The sequence below is a fragment of the Cygnus atratus genome, chromosome 1 (genome assembly GCF_013377495.2).
Source record: "Cygnus atratus isolate AKBS03 ecotype Queensland, Australia chromosome 1, CAtr_DNAZoo_HiC_assembly, whole genome shotgun sequence".
NCBI classification, from domain to species: Eukaryota; Metazoa; Chordata; class Aves; order Anseriformes; family Anatidae; genus Cygnus; species Cygnus atratus.
Window position 1 is genome coordinate 7997812 of NC_066362.1, and position 25295 is coordinate 8023106.

The 25295-nt window shown below is 41.1% G+C and overlaps 1 protein-coding gene across 1 annotated transcript in view; it reads right to left on the minus strand.

The window, feature by feature from the left end:
- Positions 1–14265, minus strand: part of GRM3 (glutamate metabotropic receptor 3) — a 44483-nt gene extending 30218 nt beyond the window's left edge. The window contains exons 1-2 of the mRNA XM_035549390.1: positions 13768–14265; positions 1130–1985 (exon numbers count right to left, since the gene is read on the minus strand). Coding sequence (XP_035405283.1) covers positions 1130–1985; positions 13768–14265 — 1354 coding nt within the window. The remainder of the gene's footprint in view (positions 1–1129; positions 1986–13767) is intronic.
- Positions 14266–25295: the final 11030 nt, after the last annotated feature.

Genomic DNA, 25295 nt, shown 5'->3' on the forward strand with positions numbered 1-25295 from the left:
TAAGCAATCTGCTAGTACCTAGCCCCTGTAAATTGCGGCGCTCCTAAATCCCTTTTGTTTCAGCAACTTCAGGACATTTAAGTATCTTTGAGGATAAGTGTAAGCAAATAAGAAAATATTTCCTATGTATTGTGTGCTATGGAAGGGGAGGAGAAACGGTGCTTACTTATTTTCCATAAGGTCTAAAAGGTTGATTCTTTAGTCTAAAGACTATTCCTTAGTCTAAGGTCTAAAAGGTTGTCCCTTGCTGTATTCTTTGACACATGAAGTTAATAAATGAATGAAATACAATTACAGTACTTCACATGGTATATGTACATTGGCTATGCATCTATATATGAGATAGTATACAACTATTCTTTCTCATATAGCAGTCTTTAGGAGTAGACAAAACATAAGCATCATGTTGCTTGGGCCAGTTGTTGCTGTGCCTTGCATGCAACACTCAAATGAGGGTTTTGAAACATCATTACCAGATCACCCAATCCCTCTCCACAACTCATCTGTGAACCTTTAATCTAGCTTTTTGTACTTGGTCATAAAGCTTAAAGATCATGGAGATCTATAACATAGGTAATGGCTCTGTCCCACATACTTAAATATTTTATAATGATCTGATTCTGTGGCAGGAATTGCTGTTTTACTGTTGCAAGGACATTGGTCATTGATCAGGGTCCAATTATTATGTAAATTCTCATAACAAATGAGGAAGAGAAGGCCAACTCTTGGCATAGGCATAGCAGGCTGTTGCCCAGCTTAGCAGGTGGTGAAATGGTCACTGGCCTCCAGATATGCCTAGAAAAAGCCAAATTGGCTATGAATGAAACGGAGGTTGGTGTACAGAAGTGTAGAGGATGGAGAGTAACATTTCCAAGACCAGCTGTTGCCATCTCCACCTCTTCCTTCTGCTGGAAGCTGCAAGAAACCTATTTTCTTTTTGTAGGGTCCTCATCATGCTCCCTATCCCTCTTCTTTCTCTCTTGTGACAGGAGTGGTCCTGACTGGATATGGCCCTGGCTTGAACTCTGATATTAGGGGCTACTGGGAATTCAGCTGGCTTTTACTGTGACCAATGAACATTTCATTAATTACAATGACATTCCGTACGTACTGAAAGCGTAGTTATTACCTGTAAAGTTCACTTTCAAGAGGTAATCTTTGTACAGCTTCTTGCCATCCAGATGTTTCATGGCATCACAGAGCTTGGTGGTGTTTGGACACAGAGTCCGCTGCATTTTATGCAAGGCATGGGCCATCGCGTACACAGCATTCACAACAAACATGATCTTGGATTCTTGCTCATAATTGGAACTGTTGATGGTGAAGTGCTTGTCACAAGTCTTTTTATGTGGTTTTCTGTTCTGGAGATTACACTGGAATTTTTGCTCCCAGAAGTCCTTGAACCAGGGGTTACGCCTGTTATTGTAAGGACTGAGGCTTTGGAAATACCTGTCAAACTCTTTAACTGGATGGGAAGCAAGTTCCAGGGTTATTGCCCCAGAAGCTATGTGCTCATTACCTTTGACAATACTCTCTTGTGCTCCCCATCCATCGCTGGCAATCCAAGTAAAGGAAACGTTGAAGCGGTTGGCAGCTGCAATGAGCTCCCGAGAGTCATCACCTCGCATGAAGAGCACCACCACTCTGGCATTGGGCTTCTGGAGCAACTCTCTGATCACGCTGTCATAGGATTTCCTGATGTTGGACCGTCCCACTTTCTCAGAGGTGGCAATGCAGATGTTGCGGAGGCGAGCTTCCTGCTCGAAGGCTTCGATCCCTGTCTCCCCGTAGTCTCCTTCCGAGGCAACCGTTGACACATAGGTCCAGTTGAAGAACCGTAGGATCTCAGCCATGGCTTTTGCTTGGTAGAAGTCGGGCGGCACCGTCCGTGCGAAATAGTCGTAGCGGGATTTGTCGCTCAGCTTGGCACTGGTGGAGGCATAGCTTATCTGGGGGATCTGGAAGAGTCTGAGCAAATTTGCCACCTGGAAGGAAGGACAAGAGCATGGAATTTTAGAGGTGGTATTTATAAAAACATATAGAAAAATCTAGGGAAAGGCAGAAAATAGTGTTTTTTAATAAGAGGTGTTGGGACAATCAAAGATTAAGGATGTTGATAGAGGATGTTGATAACATTCTTCAGTGAGAGCAGTGCACTGTGGATGTGCAGAATAGCTGTTCTGCTGCCCACCTAATTCCCAGAATCCTTCTGGGACTACAATGGCTATTTTACTTCTGTCAAACTGAGTCTGTTTAAACCAACAGAGAATTTAACAAAAATGGCTGATATATTCAGGCTCATCCTGTGCTCTTTACTAAGGTCTGGGGATTTGCGTGCCTTTTCCTCTTCATAATGTGGTTCTTCTTCTCCAAGAGTCAAGGTGGTTGATAACCAGATGCCCGTAAAATATGCAAATTTTATGCAAATATAACAGATACACATGTACAAGCCTTCTCTTTCACAGAGTTTTCTGACCTCACTTATTCATATGCTTAGTCCCCACTTCTCCTACTTACTTTTTTTTTACTCTGATTTCTGGACTGTTCTGACTGCTGTCCTCCTGAGATGGCAAATATCTTGCATGCTAGTACTCCTCTTGAGCTGCACAATGTCATCAACAGTTTTTCACAAATAATAAAACTTTCTAAAAATCTCTAATTGTCCTTCTTGTGTAATTTATATTGTCCAAATTATTCTCTTTTATATGTCCCTTGTTTAACCATTCCCAAATCTACTTTGTTATTCTCATAGCACTCAAGCCCCTGGAAATTAATGAAAAAAAGCTATGGCATTTTTTCCCTATATTTGCTTCTTAAATGACAAAGGGAAGATTTTGGAGGTCTGCTCTCGGTGCATGGAAATTGTGTCCAGTAAATTAAATTTAAAGCTAATTTTGGAGTACAGCCTGACAAAATCATTTGAAAAGCAACAGTATACTTGAGATTCTGAAAGGAAACATTAAAAATTGCCAATCATTTAATTTTTCACTTTTCCCCCAAATAGTTCCCTGACCACAGACTACAGAATTCAAAGGCAAAGGACTTTTCTTTTTGTGAAAAAAGTTTATGAAACAAGACAATTTTTAAAGACTAATGCATCAGTAGCAACACAGACAATGGTAAAAACAACCCAAATAATTTTATTGCTTTTCAGTGACCCATATCTCTTGGGATTTTATGGAGTCAGATTTTGTCTTTTCTTTAATGCAGACACTGAACCAGCCAACCTCTTGCTGTGGCTTAGACTCCCACTGAACCCTGGTGCTGTCTGGACCAGCATCTGCTGCCTTTCCATATGTGCCCGGTGACTTCCACAACCCCCTGGGCTGTCTGAAACATGGGACCTAGGGACACTCCGTCCTCCTGTCCTTCTGGGACACCAGCAAGAAGGTGGCATCTTAGGTCTCTAGATGTCTGTATGTGGGGAGCTGAGCCATGCCGTGGTAAAAAAGACATCTGGGAGTAGTTTGCTTTAGTTTAAATGAAAGTAAAGCCTTGTCTATACTGCTTGGATGGTGTGTCCTGATGGGAAGCTTGGGATAATGCCCTGTGGTGTTGCCTAAGGATGTAGGTACATGGCTGGGAAATGTTGTGGCTGAACAAGTTATTGTCCTTCAGAAAACAGCTGATGCATTCCTAACCACCCTGCCAAATGGTAACATGCATTAAACTGCTTTTTTTTTTTTTTTTTCCTGGAATTGAGGGATTTGATTTTCATTGTGGTCATTTAAACTAACAGACATAAAGCAATGGGTTGGGCTGAGAGTCTTGTTTTGTCACCAAGGTGCAATGGATGGTCTGGGAGCATCATTCAGCCTCTGTGGCTCTGTAACTTTTGATTGCATCCATATATTCACATGTTCACATCTGCTAACTCAAAAAGAGCACTTTGATTTGGTGATAAGAATGTCCTCAGTGTAGCTATTCCAGAACATTTCTTGCAGAACTGTGTGGGCTGGTATTGCTATTCTTGTCTCAGTTTATTCTAGCAGGAATTATTTTATTTGAGCTAGACCATAACAAGGATATGCACACATATCATTCTGCAGTTTTTCCCCCAATTTGTCTAAAAAAGAATTCAATTTTCTACGTAAAGTGGTGTTATTTAGTGTGTATAAGCCTTCAGCACCCCTGAAAAGATAGTCCTAACAAATATAGCAGTTTTTCTATTTTTATTTATTATTATTTATTTATTAGTTAGTTTAGTTTAGTTCAAACAACAAAACTACCCCAATACAGGGAAACAGAACTACTTCCTGATTTCATATGAGGCCGTGTGCCATGAAGGTCATTATACTTTCAGGGCCACTGCATACTGCTTGCAATTCTGCCTCCTGTGCTACAGGGAGAAGTAAGCTTTCCTAATGCAATGTTGTTTGCTGCAATGCTCTTTAGGGCTGTCTGGATAGTAGGTTCTTCCATAGCCAAATAAAAAATAAATAAAATAAAGAGCCTGATTAATCACAGAGGATAGTGACCCAGAGCTACAACTGATGATGGAGCTCAGGTAAGCTCTATCTGGTATTAATTCAGATCAAGAAACTCCTCTGGAAATTTTGATATATTTTTTTTCCCTGCAATATTTTAACATTTTGATTTTAAGGACTGATTTTTCAAAAGAGCCCTGGTCACAGGTTTTTTGGTGACGCAGCAAGTTCCAGAACGGTCCCACCTTTCCAGCCATTTCCATGCTGATCTGAACGTCTGATTCTGAAAATCAGACCCAGATAAAATGACTAGCAAGATAAAGACAGAGGCAACAGGTTCAGAGGAGAGCTGATGCCTAAGGCTATGTCTATTCTGCAGAGTATCGTTGTAGTACAGGACAGCATAATATGAACTAGAATTACCTGTACTAAGCCTGAACCACTGCAGGCATACCTACCCTGTAGCTCCACGTTGCCTCGGGTTGCGTGCTACAGAACTGCAGTGCACATCTAGCTTTTGTTAAGTGAAATAATCCATTTTGGCAAACCTCCAGGCAGCAATTTAATCAACCCATGGTGCATGAAATGCATGCGTTGGCATTTAAGTAAGCAATAGTAGCTTTTATATATATGTGTATAATATATATATTGCTGTTGAAAAACTGGTGGGTTTTGCAGGTGCTTAGCACCTTTGAAAATAAGGTTGGATCTCTGTAGCTGCAATCTTAAAGCAACTGATTTGTGCAGTTTGCTGTGAACAAAGCATGCTGATACAGTCAGCTTCCAGAGTGATGGGAAAACTTTATGATATCATGCTGCTGGATTTATTAGTATGGATGCTCTCCTATGTTAACGCATCCACTTCCCAAGCAAATATGTTTGTTCAACCAGCTATCATAAAGAACTGCCCAACATGTGCAGGGCAGAAAGTCCAGTGGGATCCATGTCCCTTGGTAGGAACAGGCTGTGTTGGAGCCACATCTATATCATGGTAAACTGTCAGTGTACTTTATAGCACTGAATATGGCTTCATGATAACTGCCTGCAAGGGGCAGTGAATTAGGTACAGCACTCAAGCACATGAATCTGGTTTCCCAGTGTATTTCCAGCCATTCCATAGTGCTGATGATAGATGGCATCAGGTAGGTAACATCCATGTGTATCAGAAACCTTGGTTTGTCTTCTGATTTGTTGAAGATTTGTTGAATCTCATCAAGCACTTTGCCTATCCTGTGTAGGACTTTTTTTTTTCTTTTTTTTTTTTTTTTTTTTTCCCCAGTAATAAGATTTATTCCATTGTTTCTGGTTAAAAATCCCCGTCGTCTTAACAGCCCAGAGGCTGCTACATGGGCTGCTTGAATGTGTGTAGGTTTGAGGAATACATAATACACTTTGGAAAAAAGAAAAAAATCTCATAAATGTGAGAACAGATAAGGTTTCTTTGACACGATACACAAGTGGGCATTGCACACTGGTTGGACAGAGGAGTGCCCTTGTTACATCACAGTGCTCTGCACTTCTGAAACATTTTCCATGTGAGAATCTCATGGTACTTAACATGGCTTAATGAATCTAATTTCACAGAACTCCTTTGAGACAGAGAAGTACTGCTGTGGTTGTTTTGAACAGACAGTAAATTAGGCTGCTGAGCAGAATGGGAGAGAGGTAAAGGAGGACTGTCTCCACTGAGAAACTGGAGAAATCCCTGTCCCAGTAAGCTGCAATCTGTCCTGAAAGACAGACGGCAGAGATTCAGTTGCTGCCTTTGGTTTCCCCCCAAGAAATCTTTGTATTCCTGAGGATAAGTTGCTGGCCCAGTTTCCTACAGTGAGAGCATGGCAAAGCCATGTCTCAAGGATTTGCTAATGGCTAGATCATTGCTGTAACCCATGAGCTGATCTCCTGCTTTGAAGAAATGTGTGCTGCTGCGAGTATGCATTGCATCTAATTTCTAAATGATGGTAATTAGAGTGCTTTTTTATCTATTTTATTTTATTTTATTTATTTATTTATTTATTATTTTTATTTATTTTTAATTTATTCTTTGGGCAGTTGCAGGTCAAACTACAGCTAAAACATTTATTAAAATGTAAATATTTTTTATCTTATCTGAATTTTCCCTTTTTTCAAAAAATATATCAAATGAAAGCAGAAAGTGCAATTCTAGAAAGGCAGGAGGGGAACATTGTTTCTGAATGGGCTGGAGAGTGGTTGTATGATAAGTGGTGGGCATAAACCTAGTGCAAAAATAAACCATGTACCTCTCTCTAGTCAACTGCCTACACTGGCCTTTATCACAGAACCACAGAATTGTAGGGGTTGGAAGGGACCTCGAGAGATCATCGGGTCCAACCCCCCTGCCAAAGCAGGTTCCCTAGAGCAGGCTGCCCAGGTAGGCGTCCAGACGGGCCTTGAATATCTCCAGAGAAGGAGACTCCACAACCTCCCTGGGCAGCCTGTCCCAGGGCTCCGTCACCCTCACCGTGAAGAAGTTCTTTCGCATGTTGGGGCGGAACTTCCTGGGCTCCATTTTGTGGTCACTGCCCCTTGTCCTGTCCCCACAGACCACTGAAAAGAGGTTGGCCAAATCCCTCTGTCTCGCACACCTCAGGTATTTATACACATTGATGAGATCCCCTCTCAGTCTTCTCTTCTCAAGGCAGAACAGACCCAGGTCTCTCAGCCTCTCCTCATAGGGAAGATGCTCCAGGCCCCGTATCATCTTTGCGGCCCTCCGCTGGACTCTTTCCAGGAGATCCCTGTCTTTTTGTACTGGGGAGCCCAGAACTGGACACAGAAATACATTTATACACTCCCCATACTCCTAGCTCCTCTCTTGTAAATTTTATGTCCAGTTAGAACCTCTCTTCTTTCCATTTATAAACATTTTCTTCCATCTTCTTGTCACGCATCTCGGTAAAGACCCAGTAAGACTCAGTAATAGGCTTTGTTTTCTTGAGGACCAACCCTTACTTACATAAAGGCTGATATCAGGTTCCCTAAAAGCCTTCTCTTCTCCAGGCTAAACACACCTAGCTCCCTCTTTTTATTTATTTATTTATTTATTTAATTTGTAGTGTATGTGCTTCAGACTCTCCTTCCCCTCATCCTCCCTTATTTATTAAATCTTTCTCTTATTGAGGGACCAAAAGTTAGTCATAGTATTCCAGATATCATCTAATGTGAACAAAACGGAATAATAATTTCCATCTATCTACTGGCTGTGTTTCTGTAGGTACAGCCAAGTACACAGCAAGCCTCACTGACAGATTGCACTGTCAGCAACAAATATGAATGGTACTGAAGAGATCAAAGACATCTAGGTTGGAAAAGTCCTTCAACATCATTGAGTCCAACTATCAGCCTGACCTACCGAGTCCCATCACTAAAACATGTCCCCACTTCATATCCTCTTGGATTACCTGAATTAGCCCATTTCTCACCATACCTGAATTGCTGCAAGGAAAGGTTAATGTTCATGGCCTCTACCATAACTTTTCCTGTCCTTTTGGGATTCAGTAGGCTCAAAGATATGGCTCTCACCTTGGGGATGGTGTGACGCATCCACATCAAAACTTTTTAAGCCTTGCTAAAACATTTCATAGTCCTATTTCCTTCTTGTGCTAAGTGTGGGCAGTGCACACTGTACCACAACATGCTCTAACAGGCTATGACACCCAGGAAGGGGATCCCAGCAGCTAAAAAAACATTGCAGGTGCAACTCGATACACAGATTTTCGGCACTGGTTAGAGGACAGACAAGGTGGTGATCTCCTTTAGCATAACAGCCTGGGAGCTCACCCTGCTGAGGTCAGTAGACAGGAACTAAGCCAGAAGCACTGAACTTATTTAGGAGTGCCAGCCCAGCTTGTACTTTGTGTAATCTTCTGGCACGTTGCAGGACTGAGGCAGTAATTTTCATCAGCTTCCTCTCTTTTTGGTATCAAGAGAGCTGTTTATTTGTGTTTGTGTTGTCCTTCCAAATAATAAATAACTCAGGAAAAAAAAAATTACCAAACATATGTATATTTAAATTGATTAACAGGAGAGGGGAGAAGAAAGCAGTATTTTCAGCCTAGCTCTTCTCCTGAAAATTTTGCCAAGAAAGATGGAAAAATGTAGCTCAGTATTTGTAGAGGACTCAATAGCTGTCACATCTAGAGAAGCACTGTTTGAACAGTGAAGTACTTGCATCTATGAAATGAAACACCAGAAGTTGGGAGAACTCTGACAGAATGATATCTAGGATTTCTATGTAGGACCCAGCAATTTCTTTTTATATGCGTATCCTGTGTAATCAAAACTAAACCAAAAAGGACATGCAGAGAAATGTCATACTCTGAGAGCAGAATTGTTTGGAAATCTTTTTAATGTTGTTGTTGTTTTTTCTGCAGGGGACAGCACAATGAGCTCCCACATATGCACTCTGCCTCCATGCAGCATTAATTGTTGAAACGAAGTATAAGCTTAGAGCTAAGCCAGCACACTGAGAAGAGACCTGTGCAGAAGACCTTGCTTTGCGCATGGGGAGTGAGACTTCTACTCTGAGACTTCCTAAATCTGACTACGAGTGACCCATGCCACGTTTACACCTGCTTACAGGCTTTGAAAAAAAGGAATAAAACTGCAGTTGATGGTTCTAAAAGCATGAAATAGTTCTTGAAGTTAAAAGAGCCATCATTGATAAATATGGTTGTTTCAGACTCATTAACTGCTGCATAAGTCCTCATCCGAAGGGACAGAATGAGTGTGGGTGGTGCCAAGATGTCCCTAGCTAGTTCCTATTCTTGGACAGTTTCTCTTGTAGTTACATCCTTTCTCACTTGGAACACGATAGGGCTCCCTTCTCCTTACCTGTGAGCTCAGGGGATGGCTACTCACCCCTGTAAAATCATATCATTTCCATGTGGCAAGAAGAGAAAATGCTCACAGAGAAGGAAAAAAAATCCCAAACAAACAAGCAAACCAAACTGCAAAAGCATCAGTTAGCTTGAGATTTTCAAAGAAACCAGCCAGAAGGAGGTATACCTAGATTTCTTTGAAGCCTTTAGGAAACACATGTCCTGTGCTGTTTGGGCACTTTGAAAACCTCAGCCTAGTGGATGCTCAGTTTCTGAATGTGGAACAGAAACAAAGAGAGGAACAAACAGCAAGGACCTGGCTGGGGGGTAGAGGAGGGAGGCAAAGAACTGAGATGAAAGGGAGAAGGAGCTTGAAGGAGACACCAAGAAGTCAGAAAGAACATATGTAACTAAATATTAGTGGCAGATGGCCCATCTCACAGAATAGACCTTTCAGTAAGGATCTGGTTAATGTTATAAACCCCAAAATTACCTGAGGCTGTTGCACAGTTCAATGCAAAACTCTTCTACACAGTACAACACAAATGGCATTTATGCTCTGTGCTTATGCTCTATGCCTTGGTGAACCCCGGCAGCCCCTCACACATGTATCTTGTCCATTTCTCTATGGGGTATCCCTATTGCAGGGGGGCAGGACCACTTATGTTACAGCGTCTTCTTGCATGTAGTCCTTCTAAGAGGATTTTGCATTTGTTTCAGTGGGCATGGAAATCACAGGCTATTGTTTAGGCTCTGTGGATGGAAGATGGTTAATTCCTGGAGAACGGAAAATGTAGGTGGTTAGTTTTCAGGCTCAACAAGCCCTTGGCCAACTTGTGTGACTAAAGAGAAATGACAGCCAGGAAAAGATTGCCAGTAAATGAGTACATACTCCAAATTCCACACCATATGGTCACTCACTTAGAGAGACCTTAGCTTTTGTCATAGCAGTAGTGTAACTTTAAACCTTCTCCAATGTTTGTTGCTATGGTTTACTTGAGACACAGAGAGGAATTCAAGAGAAGTCATGTGGACAATGGTTTGTACTCTGCATTTTTTCTGGATGAGGCTCTAAATTGGAAATAACCTTCCATGACTGTCGTCTAGAGATCTTTTTTTCTAGGGTCTAGTTTTCAGAAACAGAGAAGATAATGGGTGAACAAATCCAGCACTTGAATAGTCATATTCCTGCTTACACAGGCTTATTCCTGACAGAGCTGATCTGAGTATTTTAAACATGGCATTTGGATTATCTGTGCAGGTGCTCCTCTATGCAAATGAGCAATGCTTTTTTCTTATCCCTTTTACAATGTCATTAAACTTCTCCAAGGAAAATATGTTTGACATTTGTGTTGTAAACTAGGAGACAGTGGACAATCTGGCTTGGCTGGAAAACCACTATCCCAAAATAAAGTCCTCCAAACTTTGGAGAATTCACCTTCTGATCCCAGAATCAGTTCCGGTCAGAATTTTTTATCATGAAAAAACCTTTTTAAATAAGCTTTTCCACTGACTGAGAATCTAGACTTGGGTTTTGAGGGATCAAATGCTGTGCAGATTGGGCCCACTGCTAATTTAAACACACCATCTAAAAACTAATTATCCAGATCGTCATTAATGATAATAGCCTAGTCTGACCAGAAAATAATTAAGCATTCTGCATTCTCTTGTTTTTCTCTCTGCAAAAAGTGCCTATCGTGCACACTGACTCAGTGGGGAAGGTGTTCGTTGCTGATTTACCAGCAAATTCTTTTTTCCTTGGTGGAAGGATAATGAAAGAAGCAGAAATCTGACAGCAGGAGCATCATGAGGTGATTTGGCAGACAGCTGTCCGGACAGAAATCTGGAGAGGGAAGGTGAATGGAGGTGAAGAGGACGTATTGAAATATAATGACAAATTCATAGGAGGAAAAAAAAGAAAAAAAAAAGAAATAATTTCTTGTCTTAAGGGCTCAGCATGGTTTATTTTAAGGCTGAGAAGCTGTGCTGTGGACTTTATGCTGGTTATAGCTCTCAGGCAAAAGAGAAACACTTGTCAGGGCTCCATGGGAAAGCCCCCAGCACCCCGAGGGCTGTTTGGAAGCAGGGGCCCAGGGCGTGCTCAGCCTCATACCTGCACCTACCGAAGTGCTCTCATGTTCAGCAGGGAAAGGATTCCAGCTGCTGCTGCAGCTACAGTGTACAGGTGACAGTCTTTGTAAATTTGACAGCCTCTTCTTCTGGTGTGGCACCAAAATGTTTGGTTTTAGTGCTCTGAAGTCCTTATGTCTTCAGGCTTGAGCCTGCAGTGCCCCTTTTTCTCGAAAGAGGTTTTCATTTGAGAAAGAAGCTACAACTATGTACCTTAGCTATATGAGCAGAAGGAATTAATGTCTTTATTAAATATTTTCTAGATAATTTGAAATCTAGAGGAAAGCTAGAAGAGATAGACTGGAGAACGGCTAACCTAATCTATGTCAAGGGGAAGTAATCTACTGAGTAGTTCTTTTCTAGATGGAAAATAGACTCAATGACACACGACATGATTTGTGAACCTATTTTTTTTTTCTGAAGAGCTGTGTGAGAAAGATCTTATGTTTGAACAACTATTGGCAACTAAAGGGAAACTATGTATAGAGTACTCTCAGATATTCCTATTGTTTCATCATTATTCATAATTTTTGAAAATTGGGTGCATATACAGATATGCATGCAGTTTTATTGCCATTTTTCACACATACAAAATGAGAGAATCTCTTATCAGGACTTCTGATTTCCATCTGACAGCTGCTCCAACCCCAAGCTTTTGGAATTTGAGATATTGGTATGTATAATATATTCAATGTGTATTGCATCCAATCTGCCTCTTCACATATGGATTTAATCTTGCGTCAGTCAGAGACTGGCTTCAAAGGGACAGACTGACAGATGTTGTAGAAGAAGCCCTAGGACATTTTAGGAGCATGGTGTGACTGCCTCAGGGTGTCTGGGAGGGAAGGAAATGCTTGTACTGTTCCCTCCATGGTAAATACTTCTATGGATATGCCTTTTAGGCTACTTTATGTCCTTTGGACATGCTTGAATTTAGAGAGGACTGAAAAACAGGCTGACTGCAAACAGCCAGACCAAAGGTACAGTGAAGTCATTACTGCCAGTGGGATCAGGCAAACATATAATATTTCTTCCTCAAAATATTTTACTAGCATTGAGATACTTGCATTTCTGGGAACTGATGAGCCAAGGGTGGTATCTACACAGAATGTCCTGTTTTTTCCTTGTCGCTTCTTAAAGTAGGTTAATTTTTAGCATTCACAATAGCCTACCATTTGCTGCTTTCACTTGATGTACCCTTTGTCTGACTGGAAGACACAATGAATAATGATTTCCTTAACACTCTTTGTTACTCAAGATTTTGTAGCTATCATTTCTCTGCTTCAGATGTCTTTTCCAGACCTGGAACTTGTTCTTTGAACTTAAAGTGATCATATCCACATAACTTCTCATGGATACTTCCCTGCCACCCCAGCTGGTCCATAGTAGGACAAAACCACTTCTCTGAGAGATGGCTGAGCATTTTCCCTGCCAAAGCTATTCTCCTGTGGTATGGGTAACCATTTCCCCGCTCGTTCCCTTATGTGGCTACATAGACAAGACATGCACTATATCAAAAAAGAGAAAAAAAAAAGTGATCTGTTGAAACAAATCCATGCTTATGCACAATGTGCCAGAAGAAGAAAGCAAGAAATACTGAGGGCATCTGCCTTCTGTTCTGGACTTCTGACAGTGCTTGCACTGGACTCTGACAGGCAACATTTCCTGGCAAAATCTTTCTTCGTATGAACAGTATATTAAAACTAAAGGAAAGAGAGCAAATTTAGAATCCATTCAGAAACTGTATTTTCTGCATGTGATATTTGAGACCTTGCTCGTTGAAGTCAGCAGAATAATTTTCACTGACTTCAGTGTGCTTAATTAGATGGTAAATGCTTGTAATCCCTTGGGTCAAGTGTAATTCTAGTTTCTGGCTAGTGTGCCTTTTTTGCTTTATTACACCCTGGAAGTAAGACAAAGATTTCTTCTTTCATTTTAAATTTCTACTGTTTACATGACAAATAGCATGTAAACATAGCATGACAGGCATACATATACCCAGAAATATAGATGTTATTATTTATTATTGATGTGAAAGCAGAGATCTAAGCATGAGTTTGTAGAAGTCTCATGAAATCCAAAGTTCAAAATAAATACTAAGATTTGTGGAAACTTCAAATGCTCTCAGGATTCATCATGACTAGAGGAAGTGAGCAGCTGGCAGAGATGTTCTGCAGCTGAACTACAGCAAGTGTTTTAAAGGATAAATCAAACTAAAACAAATTCAGTAAAGGATTATACACTAGATTGAACCCTAGGGTAAACTGATTGATCTCAGACTTGATTTTTGTCCATCCTATATAAGCAGAAATTCTCTCACAGGAATGGCAGATAAAAGATTCTCACCTGATAGGGCTACTGGGTCTTACCTGTATGGAGACACTGCTGTAGGAACCACCTATGACTCCTGCAATGAGTAAAGGTAAATTCTCTTGAATGGCGTATGAGCCATCTGGGCACATATACTCTGTTTCGTCCACTTTAGTCAAAGATGCCCTGACAAACTCCAAAGACTGTTCTAAGGCATATGTATCCCTGGAACACGTGTCCAAGATGTGGACTCCAAGCTTAATTCCTGGCAGCAAGTAGTTGTCTCTGTTGATTTCATCAATGGCAAACAACATGGCCTCCAAGCGCTGTATGCCTCGGTCTTCATTGATTCTCCCACATTCTTCTATCCCGGTGCCTTTTTCGTTGATTGGGAATAAGCCACCTAAGACCAGGTCTCCTTCTATCTTGATTTCCTTCCTTACAAAGCTGTGGTCACTTAGGGAAAGGAAAACTCCTTTGGAAAACAAAGCTAGCGCAAGGACTTGGAGTCTGGTGAACATCTTCGTTGGTCTTGTTTTAGCAACTCTGAGAAACATGGGTGGGAGCAAAAGTGCTCTTCAGTCCTTCTGGTCCATTGCCAAAGTTGAAGCACTGTCCCACAAGCCAGTGAAGAACAAGCCAGCAAGACTTTCTGGTGCACCTCTAAAGAAGAGACGAAAGTAATTAGAAAAGGCAAAAGGAGAAGTGAGCTGTTACAAAACCTTTATTAATAAACCATTCAAGAGCAGTGTTAAGGGAATGCTGGACAGCACAGGTGATAAGAAATATATTTGTCTTGTGCTCTCATACAGCACCTTATTCCACACTCCATAAATGATTGCAGACTAAGCATCTACTATGACAGCCATGCACAAAGACCACAGGCACATGGGGTGATATATCTGATGTTGACCACTGCTCAACAATGTTTTATATTTTACAAAGACAGAGACCACACTTGGTATTTTTCTCATGCTCTCTTATTTCATCCTCTCTCTCTTCTGGACTCAGAGTCTTATGCATTATTATTCACTGTATCTTCAGCTGCTCAGCTGCTCCTAGATTTCCCTTAGTAAGTTTTTTTTTTCTCTCTCTCTCCATTTATTTATTCATTTATTTATTTATTTTTTGTTGATTGTACTCACAATTCCTTCAGCTATAGCACTGCCACAGTGCTATCTCCTATCTCCTTGCTGGTAGCTTTTGCTGTGCTCAGCACTTGGCCTTCAGATCAAAAGTCTCTGGCTGAAGTCCACCTGCCCTGCCCTCCTTTACCAGCCTGCTTGAGCAATGAGAGGGTGGAAGAAATCCTCCTCTTGTGGTTTCACCTCTATTTTTGGGCTGCATGAGTTGTCTGAAACACAGGAGAAGCCCTGTTTTACCAGGTGGGAAATGAGGGCTGGATATTAGACAGACAAACAAAGCCATGTTGTGCCATTATACTGTCAGCATGCTCCCTGGCAGGGGTTTGACTCAGGTCAACCAACACTTTTCTAAATGCTGCCTGGACATGCTACATGGGCAAGCAGAGACCAGACACCATTCCCAATGAACAGTTTGGATGTGGCCACAGACTTTTGTCCCTTTAATGCTGGTTTGTCTCAGCAACAGAGAGTGGTTTGTGGTCCGTTTTTGTTATTAGCATTGTAGTTCTGCAAGGCACTGTACTAAGTGACCTACCAAGGTTAATTATTATGTGGAAGGCCTGGAAATAGAACCTGAATCTTCATCAAATGCCTTAATCACAAAATTATCCCTCCTTAAGGCACAAAAGAATTTCTTGCAAGCAAATTAAGTCAAAAAAGAAAAAAAAAAAAGAGATGAAAGAGAAAAAGAGGAGACATGACAAGGAGGAATCTTGTACTTGATGCTTGCTTAGGGCATGAAAATGCCTACAGCTGGACTTGCTCTCTTTAATGTTAATCACAGATCATTGCTTGGATCACAGGGAGAACAGAGCAGTGATGTATGTACTTAGGATATAATTTTACTCTCACTAAGGTCGAGATATTTTGCCAATGACCTTAAAAGGAGAAAAATCAAGCTTTAGAGTGAAGATAATTTTGCAACAATTCTGTAACTCATACACAAAAGCTATTTATGCGATATAGATGCATGATTTATCTCTGGACTCCTTGTCAATATCTCTTCAAATATGTCAATGTGGCTCCAACTCCTCAGATACATTAGGTATGGTAATATCTAAATAGATCACTTTAATAATTTATTTCTGTACTTACCTTTTTATTAGCAGAATATATATTACTATAACACTTGCATGGTTATTTATAATTTAGAAATGTTTAACACAAAAGAATTGAAATAAGCAACAATTAAGATTTAACAGTGAATGATGGATGAGCAAGCTTATTCCAAGGCAGTTGTTTATCCAGGTACAATTTCAATGTTGCTGTACCAAATTGTGTGAAAGATTGTGTTTTATTCATATTTACTCCAACAAAGTTCTCTCTTAAAGGTGTCATGCACAATTAAAGGTCTTTCTCTCCAATCCTTGTAATATGTGTGTAGTCTGAGCTGCAGGTTGTCTCAGCAGCTTTTTCCATTCAGAAATAAGTGATATATCAATGGAAAACAAGCTTCATCATCTCCCAGTGATCTATAAGCAAGCCAGATTGCTGATCACATGTGGTTTATTAACCAATTTAAGAAAATATCTTTTCTCTGTAATGTTAGGAAGAGTAATGAAGTAACTGTGTTCAGTAGTCATTTCTGTTTCAGACCTAGTACTATAATTTGTCAAATAATATTCAAGCGTATACAGGACATATAAACATGGTGACAATATCCAATTGCAAATAATTAACAGACAAAAGGGTAACATTTGTCATATACTTTTTTGTGTGCTTAATAATTCAGCTGGACCAACTTCCACTGTTCTCAGTCATTAATACACCATATGGATAAAAACAGACCTTTTTATTTTTTTCCCTTGTAATATTCATCCTATTTACTTCTGTAGCTTCTATCACCACTGTATCTCAGCAAATATTCATATATTTATCCTTGCAACACTCATAAAATATTTTTCCCTGTTTAACACTTGGGGAAAAAGAGGCACAGAAAGATGAAATGAGATTCTCAGAAGAGTCTAAGTCCAGATTTTCATTTGATTGGCACTCACAATCACTATCAAACTTTGAAAAGGGCTCTGCTTCCCTTTAGGCATTGAAAAACATGATTTTGAGTGCCCTGCGCCCCATGGTTCCTGGAAAACCTATAAGGTATTCTAAAACCTCTCAAAGACATGCCTAGAGCACAGATTTACCATGAATGACAAGGAGGTTGTTTTCATCCCCCTGCTTCCTTCATAGGTGCTAATTGATTCAAATGGTGTCACCATTCAGCTTGCATCATATTTGTGTCTGAGGGGTCTGTGTTTCAGGTAAGTCAGTGGTAAATATTAGAAAGGGACCTCAAAATGTTTGTACATTGCACATAAAGAGGGTGTATATGAAATGAATGCTGCTATGGTTTGGAGAAATGGTTTTCCCTAAAGATAATGCAAAGGATGCTGTGCTGAGCACCAGATATGTTTCTCTCTTTATGCAGGCTTGGTAGCCTGCGTCCTGCTGCCTGTGTAGAGGCATTGCAGCATCCTGTAGAAGAGCAAAGGTGTTGTATGTGGGTCAGGGAGTGGAAGCGTTAGTGCAAAGGCTGCTTGGTTCAGGGGGCTTCCCCTCGGGGCTCTCAAGGAGTGGTGCTTCCAGGGGCAATGGTTTCTCGCTGGGGTGACACCTGAAGGAAGATGCGAGATTTGGGTAGCCGGTGAGTGGAGTCATTATGGTGACACCGAACAGACAGCTTGATGTGAAGAAGGGAGGTTATTTTAAAGCAGCTCACAAAGATGGGCTAGCATCGCAGTTTCTCTCCTTTTCTCTCTGGCATGCACCTCCCACATGCCTTCTCTGCAGCTTACATAATTCACAAATGTATATACAGACATTTTGTACCTATTCCAGGCTAATACAGGTCATATTCCTGCCCTGAACTATTCTACTCAGTTAGCACCCTGAGCTGACCCTTGCCATTTCACCACACTGACAATACCAGCTGGGCTTTGCAATAACAGCCCTCTAAAAGCATGCTTTGGGGATGGCAAGTTAACATTTCAAAAAGGAGTGCCTGTTGATCATACTGCAATTCTCTCATTTTTCATTTGTGTTTAATGTTTTAACTCCAGCTGTGGGCAGGGTTATGTTGTTCTAGGTGTTCCCTTAATATCAAAATTATTAAAAATACGTACAGCCCAATAGACTGTGGATCCCTGGTGGAAATAGATGTAAAGCCTAGGCGTAGAAGCAATCCAAATATCAAAATGAAAAATAAACAGAAACAGGCGGGAAGAGAAAGGTTTCTATGTCTGGATCAGCAAGTTTCTGCCAGCACTTCCCTACATGAATTTCAGCCAGCGGCACTCGGCTTGTGAGACACCTACCTTCACTGGGCACTCTGCCTTTGGAGCCCCTTCTCTTTCCACATTAAAGGTCCCCAGGGGAGAGTGACATCTGCTCTTGGGGGACTCTGTCAGCACTTCCCTCAGAAAAACTGACTCACTTGTGTTAAGAAAGCAGCCGTGTCGCTTTTGTTGAAAATAACCTTGTCTCTTGGTCTGTAATATTCTCTCTCTCTCTTTTTTTTTTTTTTTTTCATACTATTTCTGTGCTTGTAAAAAGCTGATTGCACAAATTCAGCACTGGCTGCCAGTTTGCTTATTTACTATAGATATGCACATACTTCTTTCCATGAAAGCAACAAGAATGAGAAAAAGGATGTCTGGGTTTTCCACGTTCAGTATCCCAGCGATATCATCTACAAAACAAAATCTCTTTCATGGCTTTCTTCCAGGGCTATATCCACATGACAGCTCTGGTCTTCTGCAGGCTTTTTGCTTTGAGCTCAGAGAGCAGATCCACCTGTGCTATCAGTTCAGGAGTGAATCCTTGTTAGGCTTAGTGCCTTGGGCACTGCAGTCTATTTTTCTAAGTGTCAAACTCTGAAAAGAAATGCAATTCCATCTTTCGTTTAGCCTGATGACTTGTAAGTGGAGTATGATTGTTCATAGAGCGGTGACAAATTTTCTGGCACCTTCCACCATATCAGTACCAATGCCTGGCATTGGCAGGCTATCCAACAGCTGTAGACTTTCCAGTTCTCCACTTATAAGGCTAAGGACAGGACAAGAAACTTCACTGATTGCACCTCAGATCTCCTACCTGGTTTTTAATGCCATTAACTAACTAGCAAATGTGTCAGTCTCCATGAATGGGCTAAAATTCTGGATATTTTTTTTTTCCTCATCCCTACCCTGTGCTATCTAAATTCCCCCACATCTTTTCCCACTTGCAGTGTTTTGCAAGGCTTATCTGTTTACCCGTCTTCCTGAGAAAGGATGCAACAAGAGCTGAAGTGGGTGCTGGAGAAGATTATGTTTAGATTTATTGTGGGTGGCTCCCTCTTGGCAGTCGTGGATTTTTACTGCATTATTCAGGACTATAATGTGATATTGTGGTGCTGGAGCCATATGTCAACTTGGTATCACCTACCACCCTTAATAAACTTTCTTTAGAGGAGGGCTATGCCCGGTGGAAGGTCACAGGGGAGGCTCCCCATGCCTGTGCTCTTGTTGCACATTATAACACTGAAGCTAGTAGTTCCATCAATATATCTGTCTCCAAGGGCACCCCAAAGGAGATATATCTTTCCCTCAGCCCTTGCTGTGCCCTACAAATCTCAGCCTAGGGAAGCACATTTCTAAAACAATCCCAATTCTGCCTCAAAATTCTGGTGTGTCTTTAAGGACTGACACAACAAGTTAAACACCACGATGTCTTTCTCCCGGAGATCATGGATAACTTGCACAGCAGCATTGCTCATCCAACACATTTGGCACATTTATATGTTCTCTGCCAGACATTGACCTTAACGCCTGATGAGAACTGCTCTGAAAGATAAGATGTCTCATTGCATCGGAAAAGAGTGATAGAAAAGATTGAGTCTCCTTACCAATTATAATTAGGGGTGTCATCACCTCTGGAAAAAAATAATATTTTTAAAGGAACCCAAGGCTTACAGTGGCAGATATGTGCCAGGTACACAAATTGCTCACATCCTGATTCTGGGTGGCTGAAATTTGATAGCTTGAATCAGGAAGTAAAAAGAAGAGGAAAAAAAGTTGCAGAAAGGATAGTGAGATAGAGAAAACAAGTAAATTTCTTCCATGAAAATCAAGATATTTCCTTCATGAAATGTTAATCAGGTGCTGACGCATAAATTTGCTGAAAATAAATCAAAGTGATTTTCACTTTCTGGCTGTTATATCTATAATTATTTATTTATTTTATTTTATTTCCTTGAGAAAAAAAAATGATAAAAATGGCTTTATAGCTAGGTGATTTTGTTCCTTGCATTTCAACTTGGAGATCCATGCTTGAAAAAGATTAATTAATACAATTACCACTGCCAGTAGTGTAAATACACAAGCGATACTAGTTTATGCCATGCATCGCATATTGTAGAATTGTTGTTGATCTATTTGAAAAACCTTAAAATTTTTGGGGGTGATTTCGATATAAGGAATGACATCCAAAGCAGGACTTAAAATGTCAGTGTAGAAGGAGATTATTCCTCTTAAAATACAAATTTATATTCTGTTATGTTAGAGGAAAAGTGAAAAAGAAATCAGAACACCGCATTACTGTTTGTGCTGTGTTAGCATCAACAAGAGATGCTTTATGGTTTCTACAATGTCAACATACAACAGATGCCCAGCCCCTGCCTCAGAAATCTATGGCATATTCATCCCGTTTCAAAAATAGAATTTAAAATATTCAGTTCACAGGAAAACAAATGTCTCTGATGTGATATTCTTGAAGTTTCTAGATATTAGAGGACTCTGTAGATTACAACAGGACCTATTAATTTAGCCTAGCGAGGAACAAGGAGCCAGTGGAGATTACAGGACATTAATGTGATGTGGAAATATGGGTCTTTGCTTCTTATTAAATCAAGTGAATGTGTTTGGCACTGGCTGAGCCCTTCATAGTGAATTTGGTCTCAGAAGACAGAGCTGCAGTAAGCAGACCCCCACAGCTAGAGATCTGGGTCAGGCCATGCAGTCTCCTAACTCGTCTGAGTTTCTTCAGTACTTTGACAATAAGTATATTCAAGTGTATTGGGAAGCCCAGCCATGAGCCTGAGGCTTTGCACCATCTGGACAATTTGTGGTGTAATAATCTTGATGTAATGCAGGGTTAGACCTTTGCAAGTCCCACCATCTTCCCGTCTGTCTTTTTGGATTGAGCTGAATCCTACTGCTCTTTATCCATCTGCTTATTTCTTCCAGGCATTGGCGACAGCTGAAAGCACATCAGCAGAGACAGCGATGAACAGACAAGTGCTGTCTGCTTATTGATTGTGTGTTATTCGACTTTAGACTCAGTCTTCCTGTGTGGTCCCAGAAACACATGGAATAGGAAAAGTGGGAATACAGAGACTTTGGGGACAAAGGAGCAGCTGACTTCAGTGACCTGTGGATGTCACGGCAATTATTCCTGCTGGGTGCTGTGGGGATGCCATCACCATGCTAAGGTCAGCTATGACAAAGGCTGGGTGAGAGAGTTAATAAATGTATGGCACAAATGTAGAGTTGTTGTGAACCATTCGGCATCAAGTCCTTCGATGTAGCTTTTAGCTAAGAGGAGCTTAAATACCTGTGCTTGATGAAAGTGAAGATTAGCTGGTGAGGTTAATGTCTGCTTAAGGGGTACCTGTGCATTTAGTCTCTGGACAAGTGTGTAGCCTTTCTCTCTCACTTGATTCTTAAGTATGACCTTTTTTTTTTCCTGCCCTCACAGAGCTCATTTCTGTCTTGTGCTCCTAACCACCTGTCATCACTCTGGAACATCTGCAGAGTTTTTCCAGGGCCCAGATCTCTTGGTGAGCATCTCCAGCTGATGTGCTCTGCCTGTGCATTCTTGGCTCCCTCCGAATGGCATCAGTACGAGCTGCCAGATTTCACTCTCATCGCTCCTCTGCCAAGACATTTCCATCACATTGTGGCAGCGGGGCCAAAATACAGCTGAACCTCTGCATATGTGGAGGGCAGAGTCCTTTCTCACTAGTGCTTCTGTTGAGATTCAGTTTGGCTGCTAGCACTGCCAGGGTTAGTCATGCAGGCCTGGTAAAGTTGTCTGTACCCTTTCTCTTTACCTGCATGAGGGATGATTTTTGCTGTCACCTAAGGTGACAGTGGGACCTAATCCTGGCCTGGAGCCCCAGGTAGCTGCATTCAGATATGGTCCAGTACACTCCACCTCACCATCAGGTCAGGAGAAACTTTCCTGGTATAGCGAAGGCGAAGGCCGCAAGCAGGCCCAGCCGCCTCCATGGCTCATCCTCACCCACCTGTGACTTCATTACAAGTCAAAGAAAAGCCTTCCGAGGTTGGTGATCCCAGCGCTGTCTGACCTGAGCTGTGTCTCCCTGATTGCCACAGCAGTACAAAACACTCAGCTGTGAATTTTCCAAGATGGTTTCTCTCCTTTGTCAGATCAGGCAATATTTCTCCCTCTGACACATGCACTGGGAGCTCTTCAGAGCAGGAGCTGTTGCCTTGCCCGTGGCTGTTCAGTGCTGTGCTCTGTCTCACCACCACCAACCATTTACTGATGAGAATCAATCTGCCTAACTTGCATACTTAGCATATGGCAACATTTTAGGCACCTTTGACCTCCCTCAGGAGAATCTCCTGATTATTCTGACTTTGGGACCCTGTTAAGAAATACATCTCTCTGGATGTCTCTGCAGACCTTCAAAGGCCACAGAAATATTTTTAATGAAAACTCAGATACTTGCTTTGGTAGGATTACATGAATAGGGTCTCACCTGCTGGTCGTATGTTTTGTTATGCTCTTGATAAAACCAAAGAACTATAGAAAAGGATCAAAATGGTGAAAGACTCTGTTCAGGTTTATGAGGAAAGGAAAGAATTGAAGAGTTTAGCAGTGGATTGTAGCTTTTTTTGCTGCTGATGTGTGTGTTGTGTGTGGGGTGTGTTGTTTATGTTAGTTTTTTTTTTTTTTTTTTTTTTCCAGAATGAAAGGATTAAAAATTTAACAACAGTAGCCTCTCTCTAAATGATCCCTTCCCCCTCATCCCTTCCCCCTCATATGAAGGCACCAGAGCCCAGACTGGTAACTCGTCCATCACATGAATGTTACCTCCAGGCTACAGTATTCAGTGGAGTGTGAAATCACAATTAACGGAGCAAGTGTTTTGTAAGTGAACAGAGACTGCTGCAAATTACATCCTGCTATTAGCTGATTTCAGAACAACACTGTTGAGCAGCCTCATGATTACTGGGCTGTGGCGTGTATTAAAAAAACATTAATAAAACATAATTGATTGTGAATTGTGCTTACTTGCTTTATAATTTTAATCACAAATGTCACAGAAGTTTACTGGAAACAAAAGCTTCATTCAGCTATTGTGAGGAACTGGATTGTTCTAAAAATTTTAGTGAACTTGATTCACAGCTGTTGTAGATCAGTAAACTACAGAAACCTATGGGTTCTGATGACTTAAGAGTTCTGCTTTGTGTTTTTATTCCCCAGTCAACAAAGAAAGGTGTGAGATTGCCTTGTCTCTGCCAGAAAGTACAACTGGGAACTTGATGGAAAAAATATCCTCAGTCTCTCAGAGCTGCCATTCACTTGACTTGCCCTTAGAAGCAGGTAATGTCACCGAGAGGGAACCGGGTCTAGTGGTTTCTTTTTTACTGAGAAACAAGCAACAATACAGAACTGTGCTTAGAAATTCACTTTTATTTCTCTCTTTTGAGCTCAAATTATTTTCAAATCCTAAATCGTGTACACTTATGGGAACCCAATAGCATTTAATTCTGATCCATGACCCTGTCTCATCTCATGGGCAGACAAGTTATGCCACAGTAGGTTTATGGCTATATTTTTCAAACTTGGATGCTCTGGTATGAATATATGGATTTTAAAAAGACCATCCACAAGCAGATTAATCTGGGACTTTGACAGAATTTGGTTCCCAGCCAGTGATGCAAACTGCCTGCTCTTCTGTACCACTTAATGCTGGTCACTCTTAGGCTGAGAATCCCCAAAACATTTAACTTCAGGCACTGCCTGCACTTGCTGGTCAAGGGAGAGTGACACTTATCTCCACTTATTAGCCAGATTTAGTCAGAGGGAGTCTGAACTGTGCCAAAGTCCCCAGAGAAACATGCTCAGGTATGCGGGCTGCACTTTGTCCTAACTGTTTTGTTATGGGTATGTAAGCTCTATGAATTTTCATAAAGTTTTCTCACTTTACAAAGAGGTGTCTTAAATCAAAAAAAAAAAAGATAGGAGTTCTAATCATAGCCATCAGAAATGCTAGTGCTAGCAGTGAAGAAAAATCTTAGAAGATGACCCGAAATGCAGTAATACAATACCTGCATTATTGATTGACTTTTTGGCAGCCTGTGCCTTGGCAAATAATCTAATATAAACAAGGAGTGGATTGCTGAAAAGCATTTCCTACTAAAGAGCTAGCAGTACATTTTTTAATTCTTATTTTTATAAAAATAAAAATAAACCCATGAAAGCCAATTTTTCCTGTTTCTGGAAAGTTATATCCCACAAAAGCGGTAGCAAACATGCCTCATGCTGACTAAGGGAGTGACTTCTACTGGCACGAGACCAAATATAATGCCAATATTATGCAGGCTTTTTTCCTTTTCTGACCCAGCTCGTAGGTGAAAGTGTACCCTGGACAAAACACCTCCAGACTGCATCGAGCTGCTCCTCTTTCTGTCTCCTCTGTCCATCCTTCAGACCTCACATAAGCCATTTGCTTTGTCCTTTCATGTAGCTTCACAACAAAAGATATACATACATATATATTTTTATGTGAAGAGCCAGATCAGATCCTCATGTCCCCAACACACTTGCTGCCTTCTCTCACTGTAAATGGCTATTGCTATGGCAACAACTGTTTAATTCAAAATGTATAGGGGCACTTAGCACAAATTATAAATGGTGAGATACAGCAGTGTGCTATGTGCAACCACAGATTTATAGCCCACCATGGACCTAACCACCATTTGTTCCAGGACATCCTAAGGACCTTGCCACCTGTGGTATGGCACCTTCAGTTCAGTGTAGCACAAGGAACAGCTTTCTCTAGCCCTGGCTTTGTCTTTATTCTTCTGTGCACAGGCAATAAATGGCATTTCAGCCATCCGATCAGCCACAGAACTGAGTTTGTTGGCATATCAGGCAGGTCCTTCATACCTTTGCCAAAATACTTAATGGTAGGAAAGTGTGAGGGGGGAACTCCTTGGTAATGAAGGCAGGGAAAGACACAGGCTCTATGCAGTGTTTCTCAAATGTTATTAGTGTTCTCCACCAGCATGCCTGGTAGCTGGTGAAGGGACCAGCTGTGCTGCAGGACAAAGCACACCTTGTGTCTGTGACACTTCTTGTGAGGATCTTCTCTGTGGTGCCAAATCTCAGACATGAGAATTGTATGGTTTATAGAGCAGAGGAGGAGCCAACAC